The sequence below is a fragment of the Rhineura floridana genome, chromosome 16 (genome assembly GCF_030035675.1).
Source record: "Rhineura floridana isolate rRhiFlo1 chromosome 16, rRhiFlo1.hap2, whole genome shotgun sequence".
NCBI classification, from domain to species: Eukaryota; Metazoa; Chordata; class Lepidosauria; order Squamata; family Rhineuridae; genus Rhineura; species Rhineura floridana.
In genome coordinates, this window is record NC_084495.1 from 38,053,491 (window position 1) to 38,068,968 (window position 15,478).

The following is a 15,478-nucleotide window of genomic DNA, read 5'->3' on the forward strand; positions in this document are numbered from 1 at the left end:
TGAGTTTTTTTAGGGGGGAGTCAGGGTCTGGAATGTTAATATGTAAGGTGCCTCGGAAAGTACTACTCAGAAAGGTGGTGCATAGATGAGCTGCCCTGAGAGGATGGGGATATCTCATGAATTTATGAAGCTCGAAAATGAGCATGATCAAATGCTTGGCAGGCCCAGCTGGAGGGCCTGAATGCAATGGGAGCCTGCCAACGCTCCCCCCATGTCCATCACGGTAGGCCTTGTTCTGTCTCTCTCAGAGTAGACCTCCTGAAATCAATGGACACGCCTAACTTTGGTCCATTAATTTCATCAGGTCTACTCTGCGTGGAACTTCCTTGGCAACAAGCCAGCAGCTTGGCTAACTAGGGCATATGACAGGGCCTTCCTGGGTGTGGCACCCAGCGTGTAGTACTCCTGCCCTCAGAAAGCCTGGCTGGCTCACTGGCCTTCAGGCTACAAATGAAGACATCCCATCAGGTCCCTCCCCACTGGGAGGAAGGGCGAGATATAAATCAAATAATAAATAAATAAAACAAATAATAATTCCCCCCTCCTGCTGTTATGGATCATGTTAACGCTGTTGCTCCAGGATTTATGAACTGCATTCTGTTTTTATGAATTTATTGCTTTTTTAAAATTATCATTGTAAGCTGCCTTGGTGGGGGAAGGTCTTGTCAAAAGGAAGGATACAAAATGTTTTTTTAAACTGTTAACCCCCTTGCCACAGAGGTGCACCATCACCTTCGATGTATAGTTTCCAGCGTATGCTAAACATACTTCTTTACCCTGGCCTTAAACAGCTGAGGTATTCTGGTTGTCATTATAACTGTAAGTTGTATTGTTGTAACTCACCCTGACCTTGTGGTGAAGGGCAGGTAAACAAAAAATCTTATGAACAAACTAAATAAATAAAAATAAAGAGACAAAAAAGCACCTCAGCAGAGCATGATGCTCAGGTGTAGGCCTGCAGCCCAGGTGGCTCCACTCCCCAGCTACATTGCCCAGGTGCCACCTCCACACCAGACACACACATCACACAGTGACCAAACAGCCTCGAGAAGCTGTGACGCTGCAGGAGGACCAGCTACCAGGAGCTGCTTTAAGCCACAAGGATGCTGCACCTGGCAGGGGAGTTGGCAGGTACCTGCCACCCTTGCTTCTGCTGGAGCTGGCAAGGTTTGGGGCACAGCAGACAGAAAACAGAAGGACCAATGCCAAACCCAACAGTGTGCCTCTCTGAATGGGTCCAGCCACCACGCCTTGTTGTTGTTATCCAAATGTTTAGAAAGATTTAATTTATGGTACTTGGAAGCGGAGGGTATGAAGACTTCAACCCACTTTTCATGCAGGTAAAGAGTTGCCTTTCACAAGGCTGCTCGCTAGCAAAGAGAGACTTTAAAATGAGAAGGAGCCGTCGAATGAGACCTGCTGGCCAAACTGTGGACGGGAAGTCATGCTAACACACACAAATTGTGTTTTTAAATTTGTATATTTGTTTTTAATGTTTTCAATTGTTGTAAACTGCCCAGACAGCTTCGGCTATGGGACGCTATACAAATGCAATAAATAAATAAATTAAAAATCTGCACAAGCCTTTGTAGTAGAGACAGCTTCTGTATCATTCCAAACGTTTGGCTGTAACACACACACACACACACATACATATACTCTGTTTGGGCCTTGCTCTTGCTTCACCTGGACATTCACATGTCTTGGCTTTGATGGAATAAAGCAGGAATTGGTGAAGAGGAAACAGGTAGGGATACTCTTCCCCCCCCCCAAACAGACAGCAGAAGCTCAGGCATAGCCCACCTGCCTGAAATATTAATGGCTGAAAAGCAATCTGATCCATTGGCAAGAAAGGAGCTCCCAAGAAAGGCATACCGTGCTTAGAGGTTGCAGAAGGAGTTGCTTGCAGCACAACCCAGAGACAGGGACAGGGAGGAGGCCTTGGATGGATGCTAGGCAGACAATAAAGGAGGGCTCCTGAAGCCTGAGATAGCGGGGTGAGATTGCCCGGGGGAAAAGACTGTCAGTAGGTGCAAGCAGAGGGGGGGGGTATTTGGTGGGGCACAAAATCTCAAAGCACAACAACTCATTAAGGCCATATGACAGAGCCTGGAATGGAAGCCCTGTTTGCAACTCCAGACTATGGCAATGCGGTTGTGAGAGAATGCAAACAGTCTCTGCACATGACCTGACCAAGATCTGCACACACCATAGCCCTCTCCCCATATCTAACAGCAGCTGCTAAAAAAACAGGCTCTTGGGCCCGAGACCAGCAAGTCCTTCTGCTGAGCCGGTTTTGCTACAGCCTGTAAACCAAGGTAGAGGATCGGTGGGGTGGGGGTGGGGGTTGCTCCAAGTACTGCCCTGCAAAACAGGAGCAACCAGAATCTGGGAAAGGTGTTTGCAAGGGCTGGAAGATTCTCAGTCCTCAGCAGGCAGCCACAGCACCGACACAAATGAATTCAAGATCCCATTTCAAATGTTCCAGGGCAACTGAGAGCTGGCACAGAGAACAAGGCCTGGAGATGAGCCTGTGCTCAGCACCCTTCAGCCGCCTTTCGGTACATGCAGAGGTCATTTCAGTTGTGGAGAGGCAGCAGCCACAGGGAGCCTTGGGAAGCCCCAGGAAGCCCCAGCCATCAGGAGCCTGCCACCGCACATCAGTTTCCCCACCATAAAATGGAGGTGAAGAGTGGACCATCAAGGTACTGAACCGGAGGCAAGCCATCCCAATTCTGGATAAAGGGGATGTCCCTGCTGTGTAAGAGGACAAGGGCTGCAACCTGCCCATTAGGCTGCACTGTCTGCACCCCCCCCAAATACCCACAGTAGTACCAAGTGAATGGGACACACCATCCACTTGGGGGGGCGAACAAGAGGGTTGCATAAAGCCTCTTCTTCCTGCCTGCACACCCAAGTCCCCAAACATAAATACAGGCTGGTCCGCCAGCCTGACCCTGGGACGCTCCTCCTGTTCGACCACGGCATCTGCAAGCAGGACAAGCTTCCAAGGAGGGGACCCATAAAGATTCAAGCCATATGGCACGCCCCTTAGAGCAGGGATGGGGAACCTGTGGCCCGTTAGGCGCTGCTGGACTACAATTCCCATCATTCACGACCACTGGCCATGCTGGTTGCTGGGAGCCGGAGCGTGGCAACATCTGGAAGGCCACAGATTCCCCTGACAGTCTGACAAGAACAGCAGCACTGCTTAAAAGATTTAAGACTGCCGAGGAGAGAGATCCCTCTGTGGGCCCCTTGCCGCCCCTCCATCCCTCCTCTCCTGAGCAAAGCATCGTCCCAGCGCCGCCGCCCTCGGGAGCCTCCCACATTCCCCCTCAGAGCGCGCACTTGCGCGCACACACACACACACCCCGCCCTCTGCTCAAGCTGTGACCTTCCCAGCATGCCGCCTCTCTGCCTCCTTGCACCCCAGGGAAGCTGCAAGCCTCCTTTTAAAGAGGAATGCGGTGGGGGGGAGAGGGGGGCAGGGGGGGTTGCTTGCTTGCAAGCATCAGCTCTCTGGGCTTCCGCAGGTGGAAATTGGCACATTAAGGGTATAGCCAAAAAAGCCAAGAAACACATTTGGGGTGGCCGCGTAGCTCAGTGGTTAGGAACACCTGCTTTGCATGTAGAAGGTCCCCCAGATTCAACCCCCTGCTCCTCCCGTTAAAAGGACCAGGGAGCTCCCTGCCTGAAACCCTGAAGAGCTCCTGCCAGTCAGAGTCAACAGTACTAGGCTTGATGGATAGATAGCCCTGCCTGCTATAAAGGTCTTAGCCTTTCAATACCAGAGGTATGGGGGCAACCTAGGGGGAGGGGGCAAAAGCAGTGTTGGCCTTATTTCACTGAAATCCCGCCTTTCCTCCAAGGAGCTCAAGGTGGCGTCCAAAATGGTTCTCCCATCTCCATTTTATCCTCACAACAACCCTGTGAGGTAGGTTAGGCTGAGAGACAGTGGCTGGCCCAAGGTCACCCAGTGACCTTGGTGGCGGAGTGGGGCTTTGAACCATGGTCTCCCAAGCCATAGCCCAATACCCTGACCATTACACCACACTGGCTCTCCATCCACCAAAACATAGGATGGTGCTTGACACCAAGCCAGACCATTCGTCTACCTAGCTCAACACTGCATACACTGGCCGGCAGCGGCTGTCCAGGATTTCAGGCAAGCCACTTCTCCCAGCCCTGCCTGCAGATGCTGAGGACTAACCTGGGCCCTTCCGCATGTAAGCCCGTGCTGTACCACTGAGCTGTGGCTATTGCAACACACACGTCTTGTGGCACCTTAGAGGCTTAGTGTGGCAGCAGCTTCTGCAGACTGCAGTCCACTTTGTCAGGCGCATGATAAATGCATGAAGGGCGAGGGGCAAAACAACCGGCTGAAGGGAGGGCTGGACAGCTCAAGTAACCAGCAGTGGCGAAGGGGGGTGAAGGGGGGGAGAACTATGCCTCACACCATCCCTGTCTTCTGACTGAAATCCTGGGCAGCCACTGCCAGTCACCATAGACAAAACTGAGGCAGACACCCCAACAGTGTACAGCAGCTTCCTGTGTGCCTAAGACCATCCAAGTCATGAACTGCTCCAGGCATTACGCACCAGGGCTACAATCCTTACCTCAAGGCCACAAAAACAGAAAATCATGTTTGGTCATCTCAAGCCCTCATCGGGCCACCCGCCTTGCCCTTTCAGTGCACATGCAGCCTCCTTCCGGAGAACCCCAGCGCTCTGTCTCCCTCCCTCCCCAGAGTTCCACCTCGGGGTCAGCCACAGGACAGCCAAGCACTCCATCCAGCTAGGCTGAAACTCTGACGCCTCCAGCTTGCTAGCTAGGGTGTCAGATTCTCTCACTGCTGGGATGGGGAGGTCAGCAGAGAAGAGGCGGCTTCCAAAGCAAGCTGGGGGAGAAAAATAGTGCTTGATGAACTGATTTTTGGGGAGAGGGAGAGGTGGGCAAAGTCCCTTTGTGAGAATGAATGGGGTGGGAGAGACACTGGAATCAGCATGGCTGAACACTTGGGAGAGACAGAAGGGAAGGAACAGTCAAAACGGGGGGGGGGGGTGTTGCACAAGCACACAACCGGGGTGTGTGTGTAAAGGATGCCAGTAAAGCAGTGCAGAGTCCATGCAGCCTGGCCCTGTACATCCCCTAGAAGAGGGATGGGAAGCATCTGCAGCCCTCCAGATGTTACTGGACTCCAGCTCCCAGCAGTCCACAGGCCATTGGTCAGGGATTATGGGAGTTGTAGTCCAGCAACACCTGGAGCCCACTACAGGTCCTCCACGCCAACCCTGCAATGCCAGCGGGTGATGGGGTTTTAATACTGGCAGGCACCTGGCACAGCAGAGAAGCAGCAGAGGTAGCCAAGCAGAGTTGTGCCAAAGGGACTCCCCAAACAAACTCTTGTGTCGGGATGGCCAACATGGTGCCCTCCAGTTGCTGCCAGACTGCAACTCGCATCTTCTCCAACGATTGGCCATCCTGGCTGCTGGGAGTTGCAGGCCAACAACCACTGGAGGGCACCAGGTTGGGAAAGGGTGCCTCACGTACAGACTCTCAATGTTGCTGGGCCTTCTGGGGAGTCAGGAATTTGTTCACGTGTGCAGAGAGAGACCTCTCTTTTTTTTTCTACCGACAAACACTGCTTTTACATCTTTGGGGCTAACAATGAGTATATCTGCTCTTAAGAGATTGTGGGGGGGTGGGGGGAAGCCCGGGGCCAGCCATAGGAAGAGTGCCACCCTGGGAAAACAAAAGCCACATGGGGTTGTGCTTGGGAGGGAGTTCTTCAGTGCTAGCAAGAACAGTCATCCGTGCTGGTGCAGAGTCCAGGAATGGCTACCTGGCAGCTCTGGGCTGCGGTGCTGGGGAGGAAGAGAGGGCCGCCTAGCTGCCCACCAACCCCCCAGGTCCTCTCTCCCCTCCCTGCCCCCCTCTCCACCACCAGGAAGAGCACCAGCTGCAACTTCAGGAGGCTACTGGGCCTGAAGGGGAGGGCACAGCCGACTTGCTCCTCCTCGTCTCGGATCTGCTCGGATCTGCCCGGGGCTGGGAGGGTCACAGCTAGGCTTTGCACAACCCTTGCTTGGCCAGGATCCATTGTGATTACCAGGGACACGCCAGTATGCCTCTGCCAGGTCAAAGAGAGAGCCAGACCAACCCACCAAAAAGAAACGTCTCCAGAACTCGGGTCCAGTGAGGATCCTGGGAGCAGGGTGTGTGTGTACATTTGGGTGGCACAAAAGGAGGGGTGCGTCAGGCCTGGAAGACAGCCGGGCCTGGCATGCTGCAAGGAACACGGCACGGAACAGAGCCTGTGGCAATGGGCTGCTCTGCCCCCAAATCTGCCCTTCATACCCCTGGCACCTGGGCAGGCACCGAGCCCCCAGGAAGTCACGCAGGCCGGAGCTACAGCAGCATCGGGAAATGGCTGGCTCAGCCCCTGGAGGCCACCTGGGGCCACAGCAGCCCTGTACCTTGGCCTGCCCATCCACAAGAGGCTTAGTGGGGCCAGGAGGGAAAACCCACCCAGGCTGCACTCTAAACTAGGCCAGCCACGGCCCGCCCAGACCTCTCAGCACCTCCAACATCCCGTGACACCAAAATCTTGAGCTGAGCACAAGATCTCTCCTTTGATCAGCATGGAATTTGCCCCCCTCCCATCCGCTGCTTCTTTTTCTACCACTGCAAGGCTGAGAGAAAAGGCTGCAGCATCCAGAAAGCAAACTGCTGCTTCCCCTCCCAGAATTCTTGTCTGGGGAACTCCAGCCACCCCCACGGGCTGGGTGATAGCTTCCCTACCATTAAGCACAAGATTCCACCTCCAGGGAAATCTAACCGGCATTCAGGATAAGTTATGTAAAGAGTTTCTGTAACTCAGATTGTCCCACAGTAGTTAAGCAACTATTTGTGTTTGCAGTTCTGTACCTCTTGAGCGTTCACCATATAAACACAGAATCAGCAATTCTAGTAATTTTAAACTTCTGCTTTTTAAAAAAATCACATTTCTAGTCCTCATGCTTCAAAGAGCTGGGAAACTGCAGATGGGCAATGTCACATCCTCTCTCTACTTCCAGAGCTGAGCTTTCGCCAGAGAGTGGGGGGGGGGTTAGACATCCATCCCCTCCTCCTTAAATGCCCCCTCTCCTCTATCCCAGCCAATGAAAGGGTGGGTGCAGTGGAAACGTGCACAACTTTTTGATACTCTGACTCCAGAGATCAACAGAAGCACCTAGCAATATATTTGATTTACAAGACTGCATCTGAGCATCTGCAGTGGGGCAGAATTTAGACCATGGGGATGGGAGGCTTTGCAAGGTGCAGAAGCCCCAACCAGAAGCAGGCAACGGGGGGGGGGCAACTGTTGGGGAAAGGATGCTGGATAAAATGGGCCTGTGGTCCAATCCAAATGAGCTGTCCTTCCAATCCAAATGCGTTCAATCCAAATGGGAGTTTTTCCTTCCGAGGACTGAGCTAGGAATAAAACAGTTCTGGAATTCTGAAGCAGCTGTGAGGTTCATATGGGGCTGTAGTTGGCTCTCACACGCATCCAGTGATGCCCCAAGAATCTTCTCTCCCAACTACCAGATTGTTGCCTTGCTTATAAGAAAAACAACTTGGCAGATAAAGGTTGTCCACTTAAAAAGCATTTAAGTGGAGGCTCAAGACCTGAAGCTGAACCAACGTTTGATATGTGCCTCTGCACATCTGTCATTTCAACTGATAATCTGGGAAGATCCTGCCTGAACAGCCTCACCAACCTGGTGCCCTCCAGATGTTTTGCACTACAGCTCCCATCAGCCCCAGCATCATATGGCCATGCTTGCTGGGGTTGGTGGGAGTTGTAGTCCAAAACATTTGGAGGGTGCCAGGTTGGGGAAGGTGGTATGAGATGCACACAAGTCCCACTGTTTCTAGCAGGGCAGAAGATTTGGGAAGGCTGCCTCAAACCCTTTCATATTTTTCTCAACAACAAGAAATCAATGAGGGCTAGCGTCTTGCTTCACATCCATGCCTATTTGGCAGTCACTCTCTCTCTCATATGAAATGCAAAGCCTAGAGCAGCTCACTTTCTCTTCCTTCTCTGGAAGCAGGGGAGGAAAACTCAAAGCCACAAGCAAGGCAGCAGCAGGAAGGTGACCCCAGCACAGATGCCAAAGATGTCCACAAATCCTGCAAGTCCTCAGTGTTGAGAACACCCAACTGCTAAAGCAACTCCCTGTGGAACCTTCCCAGAAGGCCCTGGATTTACTAGGAGAACAGGCCCCTGCAGCTCTACCTGGATCTGTCTGAGGACAAGAGGTGAATTCTCTCCCTGGATACTCACCAGGGAAACTGCTAAATAATTATAGCACTGTTCAGGCAGCAAAGCCTGGCTACATGGAACAGAAGCAGCCACACAACATGAAAGGATGATACCCTGTGTGAGACACCCACATATAAACATGCTCCCTAAAATCTCTCTCACACTCACACACATACCCCAATTTACCATTAATTGCATTAACTATATCAATGTTTGCACCACTGGCTTAGTCTAAAAACATCTGACAGTATTATTTAGTTTTTTGCTGTTTGGAAGCTATGAGGTTGGTGCTGAATAGCCGCAGGGAACTACAGGAGGGCCAACTGTGCAAAAGGTGGCCCCAGATAAGAGGGTGTGTGGAGTCCACAAGTCAAGGGCCAGGCTGCAGAAACAAAAACTTCTAAAAAAGGAGAAGTGGGCCTAAGGATGCTTCCAGAGCGGGCCTTAATGTTTCAAACAGGCTGTTGGCAACTTTTTAATGTAAAAAAAATATTGAGCGTTTGAGTGGCTGAAGGTATAAATGAGAGGATAACAGTTGAGAGAGGGTCGGTTGGTTGTGGGTTGGATTATATTTGGCTGGTATTAAGGCAGATTATATATGACTGGAAACATAAAGAGTGACACTATATGAAACCATACGCTTGTTGAACATTCCTAAAGTAATCTTGTTATTTCCTGGTGTTATCAAATAAATATTTTATTGGTTTACCTAAAGCCTGATCCTTGGCTGGGGCTTTCACAGACCAGAAGGGTGGGCAGGGTATTTACCAAGGTGGAGAAACAGTATCAATGGTGGCAGCAGTGAAAAGATAGTGTATCATCAAGTATCCAGGGGCGTATGCTTTATTGGCACAAAGATACAGGGGGGTTGTGGCCTGCAGGTGCACCCAGACACAAAGTAACAATAAGCCAGAAGGGGACTAAGGCAAAATCCTAAGGCAATATTGTGAAACAGGGAGTGGCTGGTGGTGCAGCCTAGCAGGGGGACCTTGAGAGATCTGTGCTAGAGCCGGTGAGAGAACAAATAAAAACGAGGATCCTGACTGGAGGGACCTGACAGGTGGTGGCAGCAGGTTGGCATCCTCACAAGGACCCCTGTTGCATGCCTCAGCCAGAGGACTGCAAGCCAGAGACGGAAGAGCTCTTGGCACTGTGATGTTCCTGTAAGTTAGCATCTGTAAATATGGTAAGTGCGGGTCTATTGGGTGATGTATGGTAAATGACTGAGAGAGAAAGGGGGAGTACATGGGTGAGAAGCTGAAGTATGCTGGATGATGATTGGCTGAGTGGCTGGCTAGCTGAAGGTATAAATGGAGGTTTGTGAGTGATGAAGGGGGATTGGTTGGAAGGTGGGAGAGAGTCGGTTAGAGAGAGGCTGTTGAGTTGGTTGGCAGAGTTCTGAGGGAAGTTTGGATTGGATTTGGCTGATATTTAAAGAGAATATATATGAACAGAAACCATATATGAAACCATACACTTGTGAAACATTCTAAAACTAATCTTGTTATTTCTGATATTTAATAAATACTTATTTGGTTTACCAAAGGCCTGATCCTTGGCTGGGGATATACATACCAGAAGGGAGGGCAAGGTAATTACCAAGGCTGAACAGAAACAGTATCTAATGGTGGCAGCGGTGAAGGGAGGAATAATAACAATTCAAGTATCCAGAGCAACCCAGAGTTGTATGCGTTATCTATAAAGATACAAGGGGGTTGGGAACAGCATAAGCACGGAGTCACAAAAGTAACCAGCTAGAGAGAGACTCAGGCAAAGTCTCTGGGAGTATTGGTTATAGGACGTGACTGGTGGTGTTGCCTAGCAGGGGGATCTAGTGAGATCTGTGCTAGAGTGGAGTGAGAAACCATATAAAGGACGGTCCGGACTGGTGGTGTCCCTGGTGGTGCCTAGTGAAAGGCAGTAGCCACAAGCAGGTGGGAACCTGACAGGGAGAACCAGGGAAGGGCATCACAGGCACCTCTTGGTTTCAACAGCCACTGAGCCAGCTGAGCAGGAAGCGCGCGAGGCACCTCCACCAGTCCCACGAGGTGTCATTACCTGCACAGCTGAGCACTGCTCAAATCATGTAAAGGGGGGGTTCTAAGGAAACCTACAAGCCCCACCCCCAGCTCCTCCCACTTTTAGCCAAACCCTGCATGCATCCCAGGCTCCCAGAGCCCTCTCAAGGCAACAGCGAAGAGGGTGGGGCCTCTTCTGGTCTCTCTGCCACTCAAACCCTGTGCCTGAGGCGCCCCCCCCACACACACACTATTCTGGCTCATGGCTGCTCCTCTCCTGCTTCCACGGAAGAAAGGAAAGGAAAGCAGGAATTCAGATGAGCCCCTGCCAAAAGCAAGGTTTAAGAAGAATCCCATATGGGAAGCCGATGCTCCAGCAGTCAACTCGGGCCCAGCACTTTGCCTCCCCTTGTGAGGAGAGTGTGTGGGCGCATGGAGCCCCCATAAGGCGGAACACTCCAGCCAAGCGGCACACAGCAGCATCCCAGGCAAGAAAGGGCCACTCGGCACTTACGAGAGAGCATTTGAAGTACCCTCTTGAAAGGCATCTAAGCCAGTGGCCGCCACCACCTCATGTAGATGCTCATCATCATGGGACATGTGGAGATTTGAACTGGGGATTTCCTGGTTCCCAGTTCAGTCTCTTAGCTGATCTGCCCTCCTATCAGCAACTGAAAATGCAACTAAAAGTCTCAACACAAAACCTTCCCATAAGACATGAAACGGAAGCAGGAAAAAGTAAGGAATCTGCACTGCACAGAAACAAGTCAGCCAGCCCCAGTTTAAAAGAAGCCCTTTGCAACTGCTTATTTATTATATAACAACAACAACAACAATAATACCTGCCCTTCATCATAAGGTTCCAGGACAGGTGACAGTGCCTTTCAGTAGCCTTCCCCAACCTGGTGCCCTCCAGAGGACACTGAACACCAGTTCCCATCAGCCCCAGCTGCCAGTGTGGCCAATGGTCAAAGGAGAACAGGAGTTGTAGTCCGACCACATGTAGAGAGAACCAAGTTGGGAAAGGTTGTACTTGAGCATTAGCACAACTTGGGCTAAAAGGGATGCCCAGCAGGCAAGACACTGCATGCTTTCATCACAAGCCTCCACCCCTGCCTGACGGGTGGTGATCTCACCAACATTTCCCCGAGCAGACCTAAGAGAAACGGATTGGTACGTCTTACAGTTTAAGCTACACCTGCTAAGCTTAGTGGAAGAGCATCCCGCATTGGGATACAACCGTGTATTGCAGCAAGGGGCCTTGGCCTCTGGAACACAGAGTTCTGATGGCGCCTTCTGATGGCGCCAACCCTGTGCCAGTGGTGGGCAGGGCCAAATGAGAAGTGGGCGGGGCCACAGATGCAACTCTTGCCATTCTGCAATAGGCTACTTTCCGGCCATGCAAAAGGCGGACATTTCTAGGCACCCCTCTCCATCGAGCAAGCAAGAAGCATCAGCATAGTTCAAGGGCACATGCAAGGCAGTCCAAAGCATGCAAGGAGGGCAGGAAACAAGGTCTGTGAGGGGCATGGCCTGGGAAGAGTCCCAGGGGCCCAATAAAGAGGCTTGGAGGGCCACAGACACCCCTCAGGTTGGAACCTCTACACCCTGGCATTAGCCCGCCTCAAAGGCAGCAAGCCTGCAGAGTCACCTAGCAATTCTGTATATGCAAGCCAGACTAAACACCTCAGGAAGAGGCAACATATTTGTTCTTCAGCCAGAGTGGCATCACAGCACCCAAGAGCATAACTCACAGAAAGACCCACCCCAGGAGGAGAAGCAGCTTCCTCCCAACTGCAGCAGCTTTCCAAGATATCAGGCAAGGAACCACTTTACCTAAGATCCAGTTTTTAAACTGGAGATGCAAGAGACTGTACCTCAGGAGGTGGGGTGGGCTGATGCACATAAAATTGCTTTGACACTGTGATGAGGCCCCTCCCAAAATGAATCAGATGAGCTGGTCCACAGCAACTTGCCATGTGCAGAAGCTGAAGCCCACTCAATAAGAAGAGTTTGCAGAGAGTGAAAGAGAACCCTCCAAAAGTGATGGTGCAGGTCAGCTTCTTGCTTGCAAGGAGCAACAGGCCACAACCACCCCAGCTGCAAGTGGCCCACCTCCCTCCTTTCTGCCACTCTCCAGCCCAAGAAACTTCCCCAAAGGGACACCCAGCTTCTATCTCTGGTAGCCAAAGCGTGACAGCACTCCAAGGGCCAGTGAGCCAAGCAAGACAAGGATTCCTCAGCAGGGTGCCACTGGGGCAATCAGTTACGTTTGCGACACAGAGATGCAAAGCCCCAGGGCTTGCCAGCCTTTGGGAGAAAAGTAGCCTTTGTCCAAGGTGAAGTTTCATTTAGACAGAGCTTTCCTTTGAGAACACAAGCCAGGCTCCTGGGCACCAAAAAGGCCACACAGAGCCAGCGAGCGGCTGGGGCAAATGCCGTGAAGCCCAAACCCCAGCACAGCCAGGCATCTGCTGGGAACTCAGCACCCAGCTTTCCACAGCAGTCCAAACCCACTCCCTGCCGCTTTTAACAGTGGAGGGGGAAAGAGAAACTGGCATGAGATGGGAAGGCTACAGCAGCCAGCCAGGTCACAGCTGAGCGCCTTCCACGCTGACCGCTCCCGGGGCAGTGAAAGAGGAAGGAAGCCCAACCCAAAGGAAAGGGGTGGTGGAGACAGAACTGTCATGATTCCCCCAATGCCAACCATGTGCCTGCCACAGGAACCCCCAAAAGGCTGAGCCCCAAGTCTCCACCAGGGACACAACCATCAGCTTCCAGAAGGAGCGATGCTCTCCACTGGCAGCTGGTGCCTGGGCAGGCTGCTGGCACACCCTGTGCCCAGCACCCCCAGGTTAATTAACAGGGGTTTCTCACTCTCTCTCTCTCTCTCCCCCCGCACACACACACAGAGTGGGGAATGCTTTGCACAGAGAAAAAAACCAGAAGAAGCAAGAGCAGCATTTGCCAACAGGCCTGGGAACTGGCAGAACACTCGACCACCACAGGCTCCAGGAGCTGCCACAGTTCAGCTGCATTCCTCTCTCAACTCTGCAGCGCGCCGATTAGGTGTGTGGAGGCAGCCGCTTTCTCACCCATCTCTGGCTCAACCAGATACCACAAGGAACTGCCTGAGACTGCACAGTGGAAGACAAGAGCACTTCCTGGCATGCACAAAGTGCTCTTGTGGAATCTCCACCCCGCCAGCACAGGACCCCTGGATGGATCCCACACAGTAAAAAATTCCTTCCTGTTGCACCAATTCCAAAGCATTGGCTCAAATCCAAAGGCCCAGAGAGATCTCACGTGGCAAGCAAACATTCACCACCCTACAAACATGGAAAAGGGCTGTGGGGATAGACAGCAAGAGATGGGCCAAAAAAACCAAAACTCCCAGGAAGCCTCGGGCTGCTTACAAGATTCCTCGCTGCCCGCCTGCCCCTCCAGGCACACACCCATCACTCTTCGCCTCTTCAGCACACCCCCTTTTTCTTGAGGAAGGGGCCCCAGATGTCCACCTTCAAGCAGCTGCAATGCAGCTGTCCCGGTGGAGCTGAAGAGGCGCGAGGCACTTACTCCGGAATTACCCCCGTAGGAGGACTGGAGCTCCGTTTTCTCTTCGGAGCACCGCCCCCTTGGCCGACACCTGCTGCTCCTCCTCCTCCCGCCCAGCTGTCAACTCTGCACCAGCCCGCCCCATCCTCCCTCCCTCCCCCTTCCCTCTCCCCCCCGCCCCCGTGGGAGGGCCGGCCTGCCAGGAAGTGGCCAACTCCGGGCGCAGCTTGTCGCAGGTCGGGCGCCGAATGGATCGGCCGAGGGACCCCCGTCCGGAGGAAGGCTTCGGCGAGCCAGAACCCAGGCCGAAACAGAGGCCGCGCGGCCCAAGAGGACCCCGGTAGAGCCGAGCAAGAGGAGCCCGGCAACTCTCCGCAGGAGCAGCGCAGCCGCCGCTGCCGCCGCCGCCCGCTGGGGGAGGAGAGCTCCACCCGCCACACCCCCTCGCGAGGGCCGCCGCGCCTGAGCCGCCTCGGAGAGGGCAGCAGCGCTTCCGCTCCGGACAGCGGCCGGGCCGCGGGGGGAGGGTCGGGTCCGGTTGCGCGCAGGCCAGCGGCGAGACTGCCAGGGCGCGCGGCTGCTGCGCTCCCTTGCGGAACAGCCCGGCGGCGGCCTCCTGCTCTCTGCCGGCGTCAGGCGCGCTTCGCTGGGGCGGCGCTGCTTTGCCCCCCCCGACGCCCCCCCAACAGGACTTACTTTCGCTTGGGCTCCTCCTGCGCGGTTCCCCCGGGATCCAGGCGAGTGGGTGGGGTCGCAGGGAGGCTCAGGCGGGCTGGGCTGCCCGGCTCGGCTTCCCTGCTGCTGGCGAAGGCGCCGGCGCTCCGCTCCTCTCGGCTCCGCCCGCCTGCCTCTCCTTGCTCGCCGGGCTCCCCACCCAGCCGCCTGTCCCTGACCCCACCCAGCGGCTCCACCCAGCCGCTGCTACACGGGCTGTCAATCAGCGGGCCCTTTAAGGCTGCAACCGCCAACTTGCGAGCGGGGGGAGGACGACATAGCCGCTCCCCTCCCCGCGTGCTGCCCATGGGGCGCCAGAGCCCCACCCCTGTCCCCACCCCCAACCATCTGGAGCAGGGGCCGATCGGGGGGTGGGGGGTGCTGCCTGCCTGATCGCTCCGCCCCCTCGGGCTCCACCTTCGCACGGACAGGAGGCGGGGCCGGCTGTTTGCCCGAAGCGACGCACCGGAGTGGGGCGGGGGCCCTTCTAGCCTAGCCTTAACCGGTCTTGGAACCCTCCCGAGCAGAAGGCCCGGGTGAATGGGGGGCGGGACAGGTCAGCTGGCTTGCTTCTGAGGAAGCGGGCGGGCGCACGCTCGGGAGGTGGGGTGGGCAGGCGGAGCCCTCCTGGGGCTCCACCGCAGGCCCCGCCCTGGACGGCGCCCTCCTCACCTGCCTTTCACGCGCTCTCGGTGTGCGGCAGGAAGCGCCCGGGCCAGTGGGATAAGCGCCGAGGCGGGACGCAGCAGCCGCCCCTGCGCGTTCCCAGCAAGTGAATCCTGGAATAAAACGTGTTTTACCCTCCTTATGAAGAAAGCGGGGGGCTCATGTATTTAATTAGTGCACTACAGACTCCGGAAATGCAAAAATCCGCTGAAGGGTC

General features: G+C 54.0%; 1 protein-coding gene across 2 annotated transcripts in view; it reads right to left on the minus strand.

Moving 5' to 3' along the window:
* Positions 1–14,918, minus strand: part of KLF8 (KLF transcription factor 8) — a 70,919-nt gene extending 56,001 nt beyond the window's left edge. For both annotated transcript variants that reach the window (XM_061598309.1, XM_061598308.1), the window contains exon 1: positions 14,578–14,918. In XM_061598309.1, coding sequence (XP_061454293.1) covers positions 14,578–14,903 — 326 coding nt within the window. In that variant the 5' untranslated portion in view covers positions 14,904–14,918. The remainder of the gene's footprint in view (positions 1–14,577) is intronic.
* Positions 14,919–15,478: the final 560 nt, after the last annotated feature.